We start from the raw sequence: 22,117 nt of genomic DNA on the forward strand, positions 1-22,117 counted from the left end.
TAACCAACAACAAAAATTTAATATAATAAAGTTATTGCTTTAGATAAAACATAATAATAATTAAATAATATGTACGCACTAAATATACATACGTGATGATGTAAATTACATATATCAAATACAACACTTAGAATTACATTTATACAAATAAATACATTATCTTGTTAGTGTGAAAGTCTCTAAATAGTAATTAGAATCAATGAGGACGAAATAAAACTTTATTTTAACAATTACAAAATACATTACCTATTTCGAAATTACACATTTTCTTTTGCTTTTAGCTTCTAACACTTCACTCCACAGTGGTTTAGAAACTTTTTATTTTGGAAATAGTTCAGTAGCTTATGAACGATTGGAGATATCTTAATGAAATTTCACACAGTCAATGTTGTGATATTTTTAAGTTACTTTGTATTTACATGGGCTCGTAGTTGGAGTGGGAGCTACAGGGTAGCCCACCAAAGTTGCCTTCAAATTAAAAAAAAAAATGCAGTTCTTATCCGAATGTCATTGGTACAATTTATGGAAAATGTGTATGTTCATTTCAATCAGTTTACGTTTGTGTTAAGAAATTAAGTTTTATACGAAATTATACACATTTTGCACTAAAATCATTAAAAATAGAGAATGCAAGATTTATGAGTCTCCTGAAGTATAGATATAAGCAATATGTACAATAGGGTGACAGCCGATTACTTTTTTTAGGTTTCAAAGAGTGCCGGGTGGAATATTGTGACACTAGTGTTAGTAAAGTGCTGAAAATTTGAGCCAAATCGGACAACGATTTCAGGACGCGCATCGAGGTCAAAGTTCAGATACATATCGAGCCCTTAGCGCCAAATTATCGTAAGCGACAAAACACAAATTTTACACGAGAAGGTTTTTTCGATTATTTTGAAATTTATACATAGAATTAAAAATTTTATGATGCGATATATTATAATTTCGTTCCATGGCAGAATCAACCAGGTACAATTATTAGAAAGTATGTTCTCAATTATAAATTCCCTAAAATGTCAAACAAAAGAAAATTAAAAATATCAAAGTAAAATGTCTAAAAAAAATAAAATTAATTTCAGTTTTGTTGAACAAAATCCATTTGAAAAGTTTATTTCTGAAAAAAAAAAATATTTTTACGAAATAAAAATGTGAAAAATTAAAATTTAACGCAAAAAATTTCTAAAAACGTGCACAAATCAAATGAGAACATAAAGTGGTAACATTCAGAGTTTGACGTTGTAGGGGTAAATATTGACAACTCTCTCTAATAATTGTACCTGGTTGATTCTGCCATGATTTCGTTCATGCTATTTATCTATCTTTCAAAAATATTTATAACTTTTGACAATTAAAAATTCATGGAATTTTCGAATTGAAATAAAATATTTATTTATGAATAGTTTTTAATGAAATTTCACAGTTATGTAAAATTTTCTATTTAAAATGGAAAAATAAGAACGAATTTTGAAATTTATTATCAGCAATCCCGCAATTCCCAAAAAGTGTTGAAAAATCCCAAAAATGGAAATTTGTAGTTTTTTGTCTATAATATCCATACCAGGGTCGGAGTTATCGGAATCCTTTACCAAATAATTAAAAGCATATTGGGCCATCTAAAATCGGTTATCGAATATGCGATTTGAGAATTTTTGCCCTAAAGTTTAATTTTACATAAAAAATAGGTGTTTTTTGAATGGACCTGGTCCCCTCGGTAACAAAAATTTTTAATTTTTTTTTTTCATTTAAAATATTTTATGAAAACTTAGCTTTCAGAAAGTATAAATTCCTTATACATCCTCTTACAAATTGTTTGCGATAACTTAATAAGGAAAAAAGTAATTTTTTCCCAAAAAATTAACGAAAAATCGGCTTTTCAAATTTTTTTAAATTCAAATGCATATAACTTTGGATTTAGTCATTATTTTTAAACAGTTCTTTTCTTATTTGACACATACGTATGTTGTTAGTCCAATGAAGGAAAACTGGAGAAAATCGGAAAATATTTGGATAAGCTGTTATCAAAAAACTGGAGTACGTTGGGTAAAAATGTTGAAAATTTAGTTTTCAAATGCGAAAAATCTCCTAAGCTATAAGAGACAATTGACAGCTACGACTAGGTCTTTTGTAGCACTCGATGAAAAGATTTTATGTGTGTAATTTTTTTGAAACCGGTACTCAAACGAAGAAATAGGATCATTTTAAAAATGTGTCCTATTTTGAGGACCCTTGGTCGCGGCCCTGGTGGGCCCATGAGGTCCACGTTCAGAACTTAAACTCGAGAACACTTCTTCTTTGCTCATGTGAAATTTTATTCAAACCAATCTAACCATTTAGAAGTTACAGATTTATTTCCCTCTTTTTTTTCTGTACCACTATGTGTCGCTTACAATAAAATTCGTTTACTGTAAAATGTAAACATTGACTTACGATAAAATCTTACCCCCTATAATTTGAAGTTATTAACAGTTTTGATATTCTGAGAACGCTAAAACATCAGTCGGTCCATAAAATTATAATTTGTGCAATAAAAAAAAATTATAAAATGTCGCTTACGATAATTTGGCGCTAAGGTCTCGATATGTATGTGCAAAATTTAACTATTTATATGAAATAAATAGGTGAAACTCGTTAACTTTCTGCATTGTTTTCTAGAAATATGTAGATTGATATTAATGAATATTACATTAAAAAAATTTTATTCCTTTGGGTCAAAATGACCCAAAAACTGTATTTCAATTTTCGAAAAAATTTTGCTACTAAATAATTACTTTTGCAATTTAATGCAAAAGAATCAAAATGTGTACGTAATTGTTGTTGTTATGAGCTATAAACGACAAAAATTGGTTAAATAATGTTAAAGTTATTACAAATTCGCCAGATCAGGCCACTTGAACAAGAAATTTAGGAAAAAAAATTAACATATTTAGAGAAAAATTAAAATAAAAGCTAATTTTTATTTAAAATATATCCTTATTTACTTGTGTATGAGTTTTTGTCTTCGTAGGATACCATTAACCTATTCGCAGGTATGGCCAAACTAAATTTTTTTTAACGGCTGTTTCAAATCTCCATTTTCAAATTTTTAAAAATTTTGTTAAACAAATTTCAAAATTTGTTGATCATCACATGGGGACTTATTGAGATCATAATAGACAATAAAAATGTGAAAAGATTATATCAATACCTCGTACAGTTTTTCCGTAACTACGATTTAAACTTTGCGATTTTCGGGAAAAACCATTTTTTTGGCCATATTTTGGCGAATGAGACCAATTTCCTTACAAAATCTATAGTAAAATAATCGTATTAAACATTTGTATTTTAACATTATCACAATTGTTTTTAAATAATATATGATTGTAGAGTATCTAAACTTTGTATATGCTTAACGTAAAAAACTGTATAAAGCATATTATTTATAACAAAAATTACCATAAATAATTTGGTTCAACTAGCATCTTCTAATCGATTCTGTACTATGGTTGTAAAGTGCTCTGTTCAAAATTCCGTGCGAAATGCTATCAAACTACATATAATATAAAAAAATTGTATTGTTACTTTACAGGAGAAGAAAAAACTTAATAAAATCCAGAAAATTTTAGACACAAAAAACATTTAGTTCAATTTTTAATAAGAGACATCACATTTTATTTCTTATTTAAAATTTATTTTTTTTTTATTTTAATGAAGTTATTTAATATAACCATTTTTACATTGATATTTTTGAAAAAAAAAAAATTAGATACGCCTTTTTTATATTAAGCCATCGATATAGAAATAATTGATAGCTTTTTGAGAAAATACGTAAGAAATATCGCTTTTAACCCATTCCCAGCCATTGTACCTGCTTGAGTACAGAAAAAAGGCAATATTCAAATACATACAAATACATTTCTTAACAAGATAAATTTGACAACTATTTTTGTGATTTTGCATTCAACACACTGTGCTTTTAAACATCACACATAAAAAATTTAAAAAAAAATAATACCCTTAAGGTATATTTTGTCCTGTTTTTATAATGCTATATCATTTTTTGGAATATTAGCGAGGTTAGTAAAAATTGAGCTGCGGAGAGCAAACGCAGGTTTACGAAAGCAAGAGTTTTTTATAATTTTGTGAAGAAGACTGATTATGTGTACATTTTATAAATATTTATAAAAAAAATATTTTTTTGGGACAGTTGTGTGATTAGGAAAATCGGTGTACCCAATTGGGTACAATGGCTTGATATGTAATATTTTTTTTAAGATTTTTCTTACGCTAAAATAGAATTTAAGACCATCAAGACGTGAAGTTTTTAATGTAAATGTTTTAAAAACTAGATTTTTTTTAAAAATATGAGCACCACAATTTTGATAGCTATTATTTTATCAGATCCGGATTGTAATATGGATTAAGATGAAGGTGTTGCTGACGACTTTGTTAGAGATCGCATGTACCAGCTGAAATATAAGTATTTTGTGACAGTGATAGCGACGATGATGTTCCACTTTAGATGTTCTGACAGAAAATAATGCCCTCAAGATCAAGCAAAACAAACTCTATTTGGATAATAAGACCATGCGATGTTCAAATGTCTCAAACTATTTTTTTGGACAATGAGTTCAATATTATTTCATACTTGAATGTGAAAAGGTTATTAGTTTAACCATTTAGCAGACTTGCATTTATGCATCGCAAGCTAATAAGCAAAATTTATCCTTTAACGTAGAAGATTTGAATATATTCTTGAGTATTTTGCTTTACAGTGGATTTCGCTCTATGTCAAAAGAAGATATGTATTGGATGCTCTGCGAGGATACTCGCACTCCAAAATTTCCGAAATTATATCACGGAACAGATTCAATGAAATAAAACGTTTTGTTAATTTGGCTGATAACACTAATTTGGATGCTACTGACAAGGTGAGACCCATATACAAATTATACTGGCTTCTGGCTTATACTACTCCTGGAAACCAATTTCCTTAAAGGATAAAAAATCCCCTACGATGGGGTGAATGTTATAACAGAATAAGATGGTTGTCTGAACAATGCGATATTGCGTTGTGTGGAAAAAGTAAGGTTTTAAAAATTTTCAGACATTATAAAAATAGCATACGCTTTACGCCATTGTACTCATTCAGGTACAGCCACAAAAACACGTTTCCTAAAATTTTTTTAATTTTCTATGTTCTTTGACCGTATTTTAGTTTAAATAAATAAATGAATTTTAAAATTTTTCATTTTAAATGGTCTTGGTTTTTAATGGGTTAAGTAACAATAGTTGAAAGCGTTTGAAGAGAACCAACATATGAATATACATACTTGTTATAATAATTGATCCATATTACTCATACGCGCGCGGGGATAATGCTATTTTCGATTATTACAGTAACGGTGATTAAGCGAATTTTTCTGCTGTGAATGAAACCTTTTTGGTGGGGTGACAAAATTCTGTTATTTCAACCGAAATTCTTCTTTAACAACTTACAATGTGTTGCTAATGAAATCATTCGATCAGGAACAAAGTTGATCATCACAACGAATACAAAGAAATTTCCGAAATTTCTCGACAAAAATTTACCGGGAACTCCCAATCTAGAACAATGTGAACTGTATAGAACCAATAATTAATTTCCATATCGAAATTATAATAAAATGTACTAAAATTCTTGCTCGATATCGAATGCCATAATTTCAAATAAAAAAGTGACGATAAATTTAACTCGATATAGAATGTAGTAATACGGATTTTCATATATATGTATAGCTTTTTACAAAATTGTCTTAGCTTAAGCATAATAACAAGCCCATATCCTAATACAGTTCATCCTAAAATGTCTTTCCTCGTAAACAGCAAAATTTATCATAAAACATTATTCTAAACTCTGAAACACAAAACAACCATTTGATACTTTGTTTTTTTTATATTGTAACAAGTGCGCAAGTCGAAGCCCTTAATAACTCATAACATCAACACAAAAAGTAGTTTACGAAAAATCACCCACAATTTTCATAAATAATAAAAAAGGGACCAAAACGTTGCCAATAAAAAAGCAACAATGTTACAACGAAATTTCCAGTGTAGGTGGTGCTTGATTATGAGTCTGCGGTTTTTGCTATACGGAAAACTTCCATGAAACGCTGATGTAAACAAAACAAAACGAGAACAATTGGAAAGTAAAACACTTGTTGAGTTGAGTAGAGTAAAGTGTCTTTATTTTCTTCAGTTTATTTTAGCTACAAATTGTAAATGGCTCATCTGTATTGAGATGATTTGCCTGGAGTTATTGCAAAGCAATTAAAAAAAACATACATATTTAAAATACAATTTAGAAAGAAAAGGGAAAATTTAAAATACAAAGTTATTGATAAAATAAACAAAATGGAATTGAGTAAAATTATAATCACGTTTTTAAAACAATGTTAAAATTGAAATTACTACATTTTATGTTTGCTGTTTTGGTGGGGACAAACAACTTAGTACATATTACATATTTAAATTAGTTCTAATAATTAAGTTTAATTTCAAAATCTTTGTGTATAGCTACAGCTGGTTTGCGCACAGCATAACCCTTCTCATATGGTAATACCTCCAATTGTTGTGTTACTCCATCGACTGTAATGGTAGCCGATTTGGGTTGACGCTCGAGGCCAGCAATTACAATACGTTCAATCCATGATTTCGAATCGTAATTGGGCGCCTGTACGAAATGGTTTGTCAATTTGGAGCCATCGAATTTGTAGTTTACATAAATGTATTTGCCTTGGCGGTAATCGAATGATTTCTCATCATCCAAGTAGAGAGTTCCTTCAGCTTTACCACTACGATCTAAGCATACAATAAGTGTGTAAGGATCATTTTTCATGAGGGTAGCAGCACGTCGGATACGTTCTTTTTTGGGGATAATAGAGCCACCACGTTGATATACTGGAATCTAAAGAAAAAAATATAATTTAGTTTGTATTATTTGTAGTAATCGAAATGCGGATAAAAACATTTCGTTCTTTTATATCTTTAGAATTACTTGGACAAATATATAGTATTTTCAAGGACTACCGACAAAATTAAATCTGCTAATACTACTAGTAATATAAATATGTATAATATTTCAGATTTTAATAGGAAACAAAAAAATTTTTAAAAAAGAAATTTTGTTGGAAAAAAAATTGGTGAAAACATCAACATAGCGGTTTTTTATATCTCAGCCATTTGTGGGCCGATTATCTTGATTTTAAATTAGAACCTAAGTTGGACTACAACGGATATATTGATGTATCAATCATGTAATTAAGTTATTTGGGGACTTCAAAAAGTTAATTTCAACAGACATACGACTAACATAACTATTGGCTCCAGAATATATACTTTATGGGAAATGAAAAATGTGGAAGTTATAACAAAATGATTACAGAAATTTCACTTACCTTATACTCATCAACTTGGATAGTCTCTTTGCCAGCCTTATCGTACTTTTGCAGAGTATCCACATCATACCACAAATCGCCATTTTTCTTGTCATCAATGGCCGGGAAGTAAACATCAACTTTGCTAACACCTTGCTGCATAACAGGTCTGACCAATAGACGATCTTGCAACAATAACTGATTATCAATGGCAAACGCTTCCTTGTCTTTAGGATAATGGGTCAACATAGGTCTAATAACAGGACTGCCATCAATTTCATGTTCATAGAACATGGTATACCATAAAGGCAAGTATGAATATCTCTTGCGTATGGCTTCACGTATCACTAAACGTGTCTTTTCGGGATATAGCCAAGGTTCACGTCTCTTGGTATCAATATGAGCATGAGAACGGAAGAAAGGCAGAAAAGCACCAGTCTGATACCATCTTTCAAACAGTTCAGCATCGGGATTGCCAAAGAAACCACCAACATCAGCACCGCAAAACGAAAAACCAGCTACAGCTTCAGACAAACACATTTTGATAGAATGTTGCAAATGACCCCATTCGGCCATGTTGTCGCCAGTCCAAATGGTAGCATAACGTTGTGAGCCGGCAAAATGAGCTCTGGTTAGTATAAATGGTCTCTGGTTGGGATCACGTTTTAGCAAACCATCATAGGTACCCATGATATGCATATGACCATATAAATTGTGTACATCACGATGTTCCCAATCACCATGGTGTATTAAATCCTTAGGCATGGTTACCTCAGGGCCATTAAACACCGATGGTTCGTTCATGTCATTCCAAAACATGACATCAGATGTAACAGTCTTAAAGTTTGACAACATATACTGTTCACCGTAGTAGTCACGCACATCTCGACGGAAGAAATCGGGATAACTAACCGAACCAGGCCAACACCAGCCCTCATAATCCTTACCATCGCGCAATTTAGTATAATAACCCTTGTCGGTGCAATCGTTGTGGAAGAAATAACCACTATCACGCTTGATATGAGGATCAATAATAATCACCAAATGACGGCCGACATCAGTTAGATTTTTAATCATACTTAAGGGATCAGCAAATTTAAATTGATCCCATGTAAAGTACTTCTTGCCATCGGTATATTCAATGTCCAGCCACATAATATCCATGGGAATATCATATTCATCGAATTTTGTAGACACAGTTTCCACATCTTTAGCATCATTGTAATTCCAGCGACACTGATGGTAAGCCAAAGTGTAGAGTTGTGGCAAATTGGCGGTACCGGTAAGGGAAGTATACTGCTTAAATGTATCCAAAGGTGTGGGGCCCATCAAAATGAACGCATCAATAATACCAGATTCAGACATGAAATGAGCAGCTGGAGGATCAACTTTACGAGAACCAGAAACAAATTTGACAATAGACGATACAACATTGGTTTCGGCCGTGTAAATATCTACCCAGGTTTCAGCAGCATTCTGCCAATAAACACCAGCGGTACGTTGAGCACTTAAATAAGAAACAATACAATTAAAAATAAGTAAGCGATAAAGGTATAATAAAAATGTATGACTAGTTATCCAGATATTTCGATTTTAATAATCGAACTGAAAAATTGAAAATAGGTTATTAGCATTTCCAACCATTCACTACTCATCATATGCATATTATTCATTGATAGGCACTTTAAAAAATCGGACCGACAATGGGTCAAAATATAAGATTAGACACGGCCGAATATAGTTCTCTTACTTGTTTATAATGACATTTCCTAATTTGCAATAGCAATTTTTAACACTTACCCATGACCATATAGTACCGGAACAGAACCATACAAAGCCATTTTACTATCAATTACATATTCGAAAACATCTAAATTATATAAACGATAGGGATCTGTACCCGATGTCGATTTCAATACAAAACTGTCTGCATGTTCCGGTATACCAAACAGAACCTCAGCTTCGGGGAAAGAGAAATCTAAAGCAACAGCCTCTGGACCATATGGCTTCGAATCATGATGAGATTTGAAATTTTCTTCCCAAGCACCAGGATCACTGTCTTCTGGTGTATTAACAACTTGATTTTCTTTATTCTCTGCCTCACCCTCCTGGCCATCTTCGGGATTTCCTTGAGGTTTGTGACGTAAATGTTCGAAATTCATTAAACCTCTGGCATTGGCAGATACAACCAAAACATTGTTTTCATAGAAATCAACACGGAAGGGATCTGCAGCAATAACAGCTTTGTTACTGCCAGATGCTAAAACAATCTCGGAACGATCTTCTTTTTCCACAGTAAGGCTAAAATTAACGAAATTCATGAAATGAAAATAAATAGAATAAGTAAAATTAAACTTACGTTTCTGGCTGAGGTTCTCCTATCAATACATGTTCTACTTTATAGCGCGGCTTTAATGGACTCTTTTCGTCAATTAAAATGCGGAATCTATTATTCTATAAAAAAATGAAAAACAAGTTATTTAAACAAATTCAAATTAATTACTATCACTAATCGACTTACCACTAAAGCCTCCAATTTGAAAGCAAATAAATGTTGCGTACCCTTGTTTATCAAATCAGCAGTTATAGCATTCGAATAAGTATTCATAGAACCTGGTACCAAAGCAAATTTCGAATTTCCCGGTTGTACTTTACGACAACGCCTAAAATAAAATATTATTATTTTTTATAAATTTATTTATTAATTTACTATTTTTTAAGGCTCACCTGCAAAAACTGCTTTGTTCACATGTTTTGAAATTTGTTGGATCGACTCCAAAACCATAATGAAATATGCAAAATATTAATAAAAATATTGCCAAACGCATTGTCACAAATATCAATTAAGCTTAATTGCGTCACTGCAAGAAACAAAATGTAAAAATATATTATAATTAGAATAAACGAATAACAACTGTGATATAAACAAAAATTATTTAGTGAAACTTAAAAAAAATGTATGAGGGGAAAGATATTTACAATGTCTTGATGCACTAATTTTCCTGCTAGAGAAGCTATTATGCTGGCGGAAAACAACCCATTCGATTTTTAATATGGGAAAATTAATTCGCCAAACAATTGTACGAGAATTAACTGAAAATATTGGTTATACTACTCGAGCAAAAAAAAATAATTTTACACTTTAATATGGGAAGATATTAGAGAATTCCATTATATTCTGGACAAAATATCATCAGATTATCATTTTTCTCAAAACTTTATCGAAAAATTTTCGAATACATACTTAAACATTTTGATCATTAGCAATCCGTTATTAGTGAAGGGGCAGTCGGAAAAAAGACAACAAAAACAAAGTACTTGTAAAAAAACAAAATGTAAATAAAATCATTGTACACGTCATTCCGTCGCAAAAAACTATGTACATTGAAAGGTGCAAATATCTATTGCAAATCTTGTATGTTATTAATTTAAGGCAACTAATCATCTAAATAATTTGCAATTTCTTATAAATTTATATAATTTTATTTAATTATACTATATTTTTGTCATTATTTGCTTCCGATTAAATTCATACGATGATTTTCGCGAGCAGTGCAAAAACGCCATGAATTGGCAAGAAATTTTGTACACATTTTTCCTTAATTATATATTAAACAACTTACACTTTTGTAATATTAACTCAAAGTTGATTGTTTATTAAATGACCTTAACAATTTGTTAAATGTATTCTAAATTAGTTTTGCAAAAAAATGTTGATAAAGAAAATTTTACCGGCTTCCAATGAACTTACCCCACTTTTCTTTGTGATGTTTGACAGTCAACTGTCAAGATAATATTTTATTTTAAGGTGTTGTCATGTTTTTTTCGGTTCTCATCCCCAGATAACGGTTGTGTTTACCCAAAACTCCTCAACAACATGTTATTACAGACAAGTTAATGTAAAAAAATATTAATTTATGTTATGGAACAAATCGATAACCTCAGTAGACCTTGTATTTTAATAATTTCTGGCTTGGCCACGTAGGTGATATGAAGTACTTAGTTAAATAGTAAGGAAAATAAGTGCTATAATTCTGCTATTGTATCAGTAATACCAAGGTATATTAATTATAAGGTAGTGTCATCGGCGAATTCAGAATACCGAGCGAATTGGTTATATTTTTTTTATATGTAGTTTGACATTGTGCCTGCATTTGAAGGCGAATAATTAATGTACCTTGAGTAGTACTACTGGCCTAATACCAATATTCAAATTATGACCGAATACCAAAACTTGTATAAAGGAAAAACAAAGATTATGCAATTATAAAGTAGAACCATATTTTAAATAAAAATAATAGAACACAAAAAATTATTATTTATTGAGCAATTTTACATTAGGTGATTTACAGCAGATGCAATTTCCTCTAAACTGGCAACACTGAAAGACAGGGTTGCTTATAATAATACAGTGTTGCCCAGCCCAAATCTATTTAGACAACAGGTTAAATTGGTAAAGCAGATTCGAATAAACAAGAATAAATTAGATTTGACTGTAATAATAGTACCAAGGGATGAAAAGGCAAGTATTAACACTGTATATTTATATTTAAAATTTAATAAAGTTTATTAGTTGGTAATTTAGTTTCAATAGACATTGAATTTAATAAATTTAAAAGCATTTTACATATTAAACGCATTCTAACATTACACAAATATGTATGTATGAAAATTTAGATTTATTTAGTATTTAATCATGTTATTAACTGGAAAAGAACGTCTTAAACCCATACATTTCTCACGATCAATAAATAGAGCGTTTACTTTGTTGCGCAAATCTGCCTCTAAAGTAGAACGAGTTTTCAACAAGCTCTGATGTTGTGCCTCTGCTTCTTGGAGCTTATGGTGTAGATTGTTCACCACATTTTTCAAATCATCCACTTCTTGTACCAAGCGCAATTGAGCATAATCCCTTGTAAACAAAATTTTAAATTCATTATATTCTACATAAATACATTTTAAAAATTTAATTAACTTACTTGCACAACTCTACACCTTCTCGATGGCTACGTGCCTCTAAACGAGTTTGTGCCACTTTAAGAGGATTCGATTTATCTTGTACGGCTTTTTGCAACAAAAATATGTGCTTTTCTAAATCGAACAACTCCTGCTGTGTTTTATGTAGATGTAATTGTATTTTATTTTTCGATTCTGCCATTTCTTGAGATCTACGATCGAATGAGTTATTCGTGTTGCTCCAATGATCCCACATTGAGGTGGCAATTGCATTTACGGTAGTCTCAGCATCACTGCGCAACTGAGAAAGTTTGGACCGCTCAGCTTGAGATCTAAAATTAATGATAAATATAAAAAAATATTTGACAACAAAAGCTTAAAATAATCCAACTCCTACCTGCTTACTCGTTGACTACTTGCCTCCGCCCACGTCTCTTGAGTACTAACGGATGGATCATATTTCTCGATGCCACCATAATAAGCAATACCTCTGCTGTAATTATTCAATTGATGGCATACTGAATCGATTCCCAATGTTGACTCCTTGAACGATACATCCTCTTCCAGTAAGTGCTGTGCTGCCCGACAATCATGGGCTTGTTTAGTAATCTGATAAATAAATAGACCATTATTGTGTATACTATAATATTATTTTTGAATATAATAAAACCTTATCGTGTAATTCTTTAAGCTTTTCACGAGAATTTCTCAAATTATCAATTTCTAGGAGCAAAGCCTTCTCCACACAATCATGGACTTTTTCAACTCCTGCCCGACCTTCTCTATGATATAAACATTCTTGTGCAATATGCAGCGGCGCTTCCAAATCTAGCATAGCTTTGCCACATTTTCGTTTTAATTCGGTAAATGCCGATGATTCGGAAACTAATTTCTCCAGCTCTGTGTTTAATTCATTGCGCCAAAATGTAACGTCTGTAATACGTTCACCCAAACGACGTCCGGCATCTCGTTGTCCCTGGGCAGTTTTTTCATCAGTTTCACGCATCAAACGTACAGCATCATTACGTAAACGCTCCGATTGATTTCTGAAATTTTAAAATTATATTCTGATTGAAAATAATCAAGTAAGGGAGCTATATTCGGCTATGCCGAATCATACATATTTTTTCCTCATATCTCAGCCATTTGTGGACCGATTTTGCTGATTTTAAATAGTGGAAACTAGTTTTTCTTATCAAGTTGCTAATTTACTGACATCAATTAAAGAATCATTATCTAATAATGATGTTTTATAATGTAATATGTTTGAGTTTAATTTTTGACTTTGTTCAATTTTATTTATAATATTTACATAATTTATATCATAATTATTTAATTTATTTTATATTTAAATTTTTTAATGTAAACTATTTTTTTAAGTAGAAATTTATAACAGATTACGGCCAATAGGCTAGGTTGTTGAAAATAAATAATAATATAAAAAAAAAGTATGTCTGACAGAATTATTGAAGATTTAGATCCCGAAGATATGGCAAACAGACATGGCTTAATCGACCCCGCTATCTATAAGGATCCAGAATATATATACTTTATAGGGTCGGAAAATTATATTGTGGAAATTTCAAATGGAATGACAAACTTATATATACCCTTCTCACGAAGGTTTAAGTTGTAAGAGTTTAAGTTTTGACTTTGTTCAATTTTATTTATAATATTTATTTAATTTATATCATAATTATTTAATTTATTTTATATTTAAATTTTTTAATGTAAACTATTTTTTTAAGTAGAAATTTATAACCGATTACGGCCAATAGGCTAGGTTGTTGAAAATAAATAATAATATAAAAAAAAAAAGTATGTCTGACAGAATTATTGAAGATTTAGATCCCGAAGATATGGCAGACAGACATGGCTTAATCGACCCCGCTATCTATAAGGATCCAGAATATATATACTTTATAGGGTCGGAAAATTATATTGTGGAAATTTCAAATGGAATGACAAACTTATATATACCCTTCTCACGAAGGTGAAGGGTATGAAAACAAATATATGTTATTTACAAACCTATTAATGTTGGATTCAGTATATTTCGATAAGTTGTTATTCACCCATTCACCGGAAGTATAGCGTGTGTATAATGCTGCTCTTGCAGCATGTTGGGGATTACGATGAAAACCAGTGACCAAATTAGGAAATGTCATTGGTTCGGTTGTCATTCCAGCTGGAGCAAAACGTGGTTTTACCAACTGGTTTGTTACAGGTTGTTCAGCAAGATTTTTGACCTCAATCATTTCGTAACTAAGCGTAGGTCTCCATGGATGCGGATGTGATGTCTAGTTAATAATAATACATTTTTTTAATTAGCGATACACTTATATATAGAACTAATATGCAAACCTGGTAAGATGTTCCTACACGAGGTGGAACTGATGGTCCAGAAATAGGTTCCATACATGGTGGTGCTCCAGCCGTACTCCATGGCTGTAATTGAGAATACATTACAGTTTGTTCAAATTTTGACATTGTAATTTTAACAAAATAACTTAAATTTTATTTTAAAAAAGTTTTACTAATATAAAATAAAAAATTAATAATGTCAATCAAATTTATTTACTACAGTGGATTTCAAATTTATTGTAAAGTAATAATGTGAGAATGATACAAATTATATAAATGGTTGATGAATACATATGACTCCATTAAATTTCTATAATCCTTGCGTTCCACATATTGATCACCCTTTTCACAAGGCCAACGATCGATTAAATCATTTTTAACCAGACGATGATCAAACAAACGATTTTCTATATAAACATCTTTAAAATATTTCATTTTGTTCGAAACTTTTTTAGTATTTTTTTTTTTAAATAGAAAAATTACGTTAATTTTTTTTAAAAGGATTTTGTTTATTTATGTTCTTTTGCTCAATTCCTTTTAGAACTCACTATTGGTACACTTGATTTTAATAATAAATCTTTTAATGTTTCTGTTTTAGGATACAATGTGGGATAACGCTGTTGAAGAAATTTGTCCTCATTTTCCCAACAAAGCATTTAATGTTATCTTATAAAGACAAAATACGTCTTATCGTTTCCGGGGTAAGTGTAAGATTATTTGTATTAAGGTATTTAATAAACTACTTATTCACATTTTAGTTTTTCCAAAGGAATTTGTTAATATTGATTTAATGAATTGGAAATCATGGTAACAATTCGGAGTGTAAATATGAATAAAATTATGTTAGTGCATGCTAAAACAAATATGTATATGTAATTATGCGCAACTTAGTTTTCAGTGACCTTCGTAACTGACAATAATACATTATTATTGTACGTTTTTATTTAGTAAAAAACGGTGTAAATACATACATACATACATACATACTATGTATGTTTCTTCGATTTCTGTATTTCAAAAATGTTCATGTTTTTATTGATAAAATAAAAGTTAATTTTTAAAATATTCAAGCGAATAATTAATTTCTTAAATTTCGATTATTATTGAAATGTTATCATTATTAAATATTTAAAAGTTATTTAGTAAGAAAGTTATCAACCTTATTTACTTTAAAATTTAATATTTATTTGATTTTAATTAAATAATAATATGTATGTACTGTTAAAAATAATATCTGCAATAGATTTTTATTATTAAAATAATTTTGAAAGTTTTTATATATAATCTCCGTGAATATTTATATATAATTACCCCCATACTCTTAAAAAGTTTTTACATTTATAAAATTTTAACCCTTAATAAATTTTAAAACGTTTTATAAGTTTAATTAATTGTTAAATTTTTTCTCAATATTTATCGAATTACCATACAACAAACACTGCATTATCTACTCTAATCAGCTGTTGAAACAAAAACACTTCTCGTAAACGTCAAATGTGAAAGTGGGAAATGTGAAAAAAGAAGAAAACATTTTATTTTATTTATTTTACGAAAATACACAAATAATTTCTAAAAATAGTGATTTTAATTTAAAATAATTGTTAAAAGTATATATTTGAAAGTGTAACTCAAAATGAGTACTGAAATAGACATCAATGCCACTGCCACCGACCAGGGCGACAATGAACCGTCTATAGATCCGGAAGAATTGGAACGTCAGGAACGTGAAGAACTAAATGCGTTCATAGTCGAATTAAAAGCTAAGATTGTGGCAAAATCTCATTTACGCTATGAAAATACTAATTTTGATTTACCTGAAGATACCTACTTTGCCAAATTGGATTCAAGTCTGAAACGCAATACAGCTTTTGTTAAGAAGTTGAAACAATTTACTGCCGCTCAATTAGATATCCTAATGAAAGATATGAAAGGATTAAATTTGAGTAAATATATTTCGGAAATATGCTCAGCTCTATCGGAAGCTAAAATTAAAATGACAGATGTTCCGGCAGTGGTATTACTTTGTTCAAAGTTGCATCAAACCTATGCGGATTTCGATAATGAATTCTTTGAGGCCTGGCAGAAGACTTTGGTGCTTAAATCTGGTGAAAAAATCTCAAACCCAAGCAAGCTTCGAGTAGATTTGCGTCTATTTGCCGAACTTGTCAGCTCGGGGGTTATAACCAGTAAACAGGGTTTAGGCCTGTTGGGCAATGTACTGACCTATGTAATTTCCCAGGACAAAGAAGATCACAGCAATTTCTCTATTATTTTATCATTTTGTCGTCATTGTGGTGAAGAGTATGCTGGTTTAGTGCCAAGAAAAATGATCGATTTAGCTGAAAAATATGATAATCCAGAAATTCCAAAATCCGACTTTTTACCCTCTGACAAGCAAGAGAATTTAAGAAAATTGTTGAAGGATTATTTTAAAAACTTGTGCAAACACTTGCTGTCTGAACAAGCAGAGCTAAAGAACATGACAAATAATCTCAAAAAAGCTATGGCTTCCAAAGGTAAGTATTGAACTTGTAAAATATAGTTTTGTTGATGATGAAAATCTATAATATTATATATATCTCTTACAAAATGCAAGGTGAAATTTCTACAAAAACAAAAGAAAAATGCGAACTAATGCAAGCAAACTTTGATAAACTATTATCATCCGCACAAACACTATCGGATTTATTGGACGAACCTTTGCCGGAAATGGCTAAGGAAACTGAAATTTGTAATCCTGGAGCAGTAATTGAAAATATGATGGATGATGCAGCTCTAGGAGAGCTTGATCCATGGGGTGATGAAGAAACAAAGAGTTTTTACATCGATTTACCAGATCTCCGGCAATTTCTGCCAAATTTTTCGGCACCCAAAGTGGATCCCGAACAAATTGAGGATACCTCAGAAATGACTGAAGAGGCATTGGATGCAGACATAGACAATGATATCGACTTAGATGATCCACCATCAACAACATCAGATCCACCCAATGAAAAAGATCAAGGGGATATTGATGAAGCTGTGGGAGCAACAGAAAAGTTACCAGATAAGATTGGAAATGCTTTGATGGAAGTAGGGCGACAAAGTAATCAAACACCTGGTTCAAATAAGCAACAGTTTGCACAATTTTTAAAGAACTTAAATAATTGTGTCAATAAGGAACTAATAGATTCGGCCGCTATTGAATTTCTTCTGAATTATAATACAAAAAATAATCGAAAAAAGCTAACAAAGTCTATATTTGCAGTGCATAGGTGGGTACAACAGATGATATTCATAAAATCAATAGTATAAATATGATTATATATATTTTTAGAAATCGCTTAGATCTTTTACCGTTTTTATCGCGCTTTGTGGCTATTGTAAATCTCTGCAATACTGATGTGGCTTTGGATCTTTCGGAATTATTGCGCAAGGAATTCAAATGGCACATACGCATGAAGAACCAGTTGAATATTGAGTCTAAAATAAAAATTTTGCGTTTCATGGGTGAAATGGTAAAATTTGGTTTATTGAAGAAGTTTGATGCCTTAAGCTGTTTAAAAGTCCTCCTAAGAGATTTTCAACATCATCAAATTGAAATGGCTTGTGCCTTCATAGAAGTTGCCGGCATCTATTTATACAACTGCAAAGATACACGTTGGCTCATGAACACTTTCCTCGATCAAATGATGCGTTTGAAAACTGCTACGGCTCTTGATTCTAGGCATGCGGCTCAAGTCGAGAATGTGTTTTATTTGGTAAAACCTCCAGAGACTGTAAAACAAGATGTGGTATTAAGGCCTGTTATACATGAGTATATAAGGCATTTAATATTTGAAGAGTTAAATAAGCAGAATGTTGATCGTTGCATAAAAATGCTAAGACGCATTAATTGGCACGAACCCACCATAAGTAACTATGTTATTAAATGTTTGTCAAAGGCTTATCTATTGCGATTCCCTCTAATACGGTGCTTGGCTGATCTTCTATCGGGTTTGAGCTCATATCAAGAGAAAGCGGTTACTATGGTTATAGACAATGTGTTTGAGGATATTAGAGCTGGTCTGGAGATCCATTCACCAAAATTGGCACAACGACGCATAGCTATGGCAAAGTATTTGGGAGAACTTTATAATTATAAGCTAGTGGAATCCACCAATATATTAAATACTCTTTACTCCATAATTTCCTTGGGTGTTTCCACCGAAGATGATGCGATTTCAGAGTTAGACCCTCCCGATAGTTTGTTCAGACTAAAGTTAGCTTGTGTCTTATTGGATACATGTGGTCCATATTTTACCAGTTCTGGCAGCAAACAAAAGTAAGTATAAGTAAAAAATAATAAAATAATGCACAACCGAATATAGATTACCGTTTTTAATTTATTCCTTTGTTGTTATTTATTGTGCTCTTTTTTAATAGGTTGGATTACTTTTTAGTGTTCTTTCAACACTATTATTGGTATAAAAAATCGAATCCAATATTTTCAAAAGTGCAAGATACCCACGACTTGTTTCCAATATTAGTGGACCACATGTATCGTGATTGTTTGTCCAATGTTAGGCCTAAACTCAAACTTTATAAAAATCTTGAGCAGGCCAAGGAAGCCATTAAAAAGTTGCAAGAAAAACTATATCCACAACTAAAGGAGTTGACAGAACAGCAGAATACAGAGGATTCTGCAAATTTGCATCCAATACCAGAAGATAGTGAATTTGATGATGCAGTAAGCTAAATATTTTCCTTGTTGAAATATTATTTATTTTTAATGAAATTTCGTTGTACTTTTTAAGGCCAGTGATGATTCTTCCTCCGAATTAGATAGAAGACCACGCGATGAACGACGCGATGATGAGGACGATGAAAATACGGAAGATGGTACAAACCAAGCAAATACCACCGACTGGACTGAAAATGAGGGTATGCCCGAGGATGATTGTAAGCCGGCCGTGAGAACTAAGGAGGACTTGGAATTTGAACAAATGTTTGAAAAAATGGCCCAAGATAGTTACCAGGAACGTTTAAAGGAAACAGTTAAACCGAACACTAAAGATATACCCGTACCAATGATGGTTAGAAATAACAAAAAGTCATACGAGCAAATATCCTCAGCCTCTGCTGCCGCTGCAACATCTGTAGCCACTCCAGCTCCCAGCAATGAAACTAAACCTGCCAATGCTGCCACCATACCATTTGTTTTAATGGTACGTAGCGGCAAGGGTGGTAAACAACAATTTAAACAGTTTGTAGCTCCCTCCGATTCTCAATTGGCCATAAATTTGAAACTACAAGAGGAAAAGATACGCGAAGAAAAAGAAAGGGTCAAACGTTTAACACTGAACATAACCGATCGCATTGAAGAGGAAGATTATCAGGAGTCTTTAATGCAATCGCAACGTGGTAACCAGCCAAATCTGTATGCTCGCCCAAACAAACCAAAATTTAAACATCAAAAAGGTGCTCCCGATGCTGATTTAATATTTCATTGACATTTTCTGCAATAGGTACAACATTAAATTGAATGGACTTTTATTCTCGTTATCAAAACTTGTGTTACATATATGTAATCTTAGTGTGGCTCATAGATGCTTTCTAAAGGCAGAGTTTTTACATAATGGTCAGTTTTGTTAGTTTTCTTCTTTATTACTGACAGTTGAGTTCTGAATTTGGACTTTTACTGTTGGATTTTGAACTAAATGGATCCTTACAATTCATAATTTAATCATTATAAAATGATATACAAAATAAAAGATTTTTTATTAACATTTTTTCTTTATTACTGCTAATTATTGCATTTAGTTTGTCTATGCATTTTGGGGAGTTTTAGTTAGTTATTTTAAAATAAAACAATAGCGATATGAACGTCATAACTCGAAATTTATAACTTTGTGAAAAATAAGTTATTATGTTATTCATTGGAAAACTTATATAAACGCATTTTTGGAAAAAATAAAACTTGTATAAATAAAAAGATATTGTATAGTATTGACGATTGTAATGTCAAAACTTACAGCGAAAAAATAACAGGAGTTTTTGCAAAAACATTCAGCCTTCGACTGTTTCGAACTGGATTAAAGAAACAGGTTGCATTTTATCTTTAACTTATTACGAAACTGCCGATGGCGTAAAACGCCAACGCCATACACGATAGGGCTGAACAAATTATAATATAATTACGATATTGTCGCAACTGAGCGATATCTATATTAAGGGAAAATTATTATGCCCAAACAAATATAAATAGTGCAAGTTGGGGCTATCGCCCCGCGAAAAACCTATTGTTTCTAAAAAAAACTGTACTGATCATATACAATACGCCAAAGAACATTTAAACTGATCGAGACATAAGTGTAATACTATTCTCTTTTCTGACGAATCCAAATACCAAATTTGCCTTAGAGAATTATACATAGAGACGAGACATAATACAACAAATCATAGGTTAGGTTAGGTTCCATGGGTAGCCACTCTTCAAGCAGCTCACTTGGGTCCATTCAAAACTGATCCCATTGTGATACCCAAGGGGTAAACATCTTGGTATTAATTATACGTCCGTTGTTTCCAGGCTAAACCAACCAGATTCTCTGATGAAAGAGTAGATTCGTCTAAGACTTATCCTTGATAGCTCATCTAAGCATGATAGGAATGGTGTTCCGAAGATACGTTCCCTCAGATTTATCAGAGCCGGGCATTGACAGAATAGGTGTGACACCGTCTCATCCTCTTCTTCATTATGGCAGCTCCTACAGTAGTCATTATACCGTAGGCCCAATCTCCTAGCATGTGTCCCAATTATACAGTGTCCTGTAATGAAGGAGACAATTAGCCTTATTTGCTCACGACGAAATTCCATAAGTAGATTCGTCCTGCTGGCATCATATACGGGCCAAGTAGACCTCGTTGTAACACAGGAAGACTCATTGGTCCACCTGCTTTGTGCAGATTCATATAGTGTCCGCTGAACAGCCATCTTGCATATAGCAAGGGAAATACCAGAAAAGGGGTCGATCTCATCATCATCCATCATCGCCCCCATTTTGGCCAGTTCGTCAGCTATACAATTACCCTGATTACCATCGTGGCCAGGGACCCATATAAGCGTTATCCTAGAATGTCTCGCTATCTCATTAAGGGATACCCGGCATTCCTCGGTTAACCTAGATGTCGTAAAGACACCCGCTATTCCTTTAACGGCAGCCTTGCTATCGGTAAATATACATATATCACCAGATATTTGATAAAACCTCAGCCAGTTGGATGCACGTTTAATGGCCGTAATTTCCGCCTGAAGAGCCGTACAGAAGTTAGGTAGCCTGAAATAGGATTTAATCCCATAGTTCTCAATAAAGAAACCACCACCGACCCTATTGCCCCTCTTTGAGCCATCAGTGAATACCCTTATGACATCATCAGGGGGTAAGAGT

General features: G+C 31.8%; 3 protein-coding genes across 3 annotated transcripts; 1 reads left to right on the plus strand and 2 right to left on the minus strand.

Moving 5' to 3' along the window:
* Positions 1 to 6,181: 6,181 nt before the first annotated feature.
* Positions 6,182 to 11,176, minus strand: GCS2alpha (glucosidase 2 subunit alpha). Its single transcript, XM_065510272.1, has 7 exons — positions 11,143 to 11,176; positions 10,119 to 10,252; positions 9,913 to 10,054; positions 9,751 to 9,845; positions 9,192 to 9,692; positions 7,413 to 8,898; positions 6,182 to 6,922 (listed from the first exon to the last, which is right to left on the minus strand). The coding sequence occupies exons 2-7, from the start codon at positions 10,217 to 10,219 to the stop codon at positions 6,494 to 6,496; spliced, it is 2,754 nt and encodes a 917-aa protein (XP_065366344.1). The 5' UTR covers positions 10,220 to 10,252; positions 11,143 to 11,176; the 3' UTR covers positions 6,182 to 6,493.
* An 801-nt stretch (positions 11,177 to 11,977) lies between these two features.
* LOC135957711 (tektin-3) lies at positions 11,978 to 14,902 on the minus strand. The gene is made up of 6 exons (XM_065508505.1): positions 14,712 to 14,902; positions 14,379 to 14,647; positions 13,018 to 13,393; positions 12,745 to 12,956; positions 12,371 to 12,679; positions 11,978 to 12,303 (listed from the first exon to the last, which is right to left on the minus strand). Exons 1-6 carry the CDS (start codon positions 14,835 to 14,837, stop codon positions 12,075 to 12,077), a joined length of 1,521 nt encoding a protein of 506 aa, XP_065364577.1. The 5' UTR covers positions 14,838 to 14,902; the 3' UTR covers positions 11,978 to 12,074.
* Positions 14,903 to 16,200: 1,298 nt separating this feature from the next.
* Positions 16,201 to 20,456, plus strand: Upf2 (UPF2 regulator of nonsense mediated mRNA decay). Its single transcript, XM_065507028.1, has 5 exons — positions 16,201 to 17,227; positions 17,308 to 17,965; positions 18,028 to 19,014; positions 19,116 to 19,419; positions 19,487 to 20,456. The coding sequence occupies exons 1-5, from the start codon at positions 16,345 to 16,347 to the stop codon at positions 20,180 to 20,182; spliced, it is 3,528 nt and encodes a 1,175-aa protein (XP_065363100.1). The 5' UTR covers positions 16,201 to 16,344; the 3' UTR covers positions 20,183 to 20,456.
* The last annotated feature ends 1,661 nt before the right edge of the window (positions 20,457 to 22,117 follow it).

This window comes from Calliphora vicina, chromosome 4 (assembly GCF_958450345.1).
Source record: "Calliphora vicina chromosome 4, idCalVici1.1, whole genome shotgun sequence".
Classification (NCBI taxonomy): Eukaryota; Metazoa; Arthropoda; class Insecta; order Diptera; family Calliphoridae; genus Calliphora; species Calliphora vicina.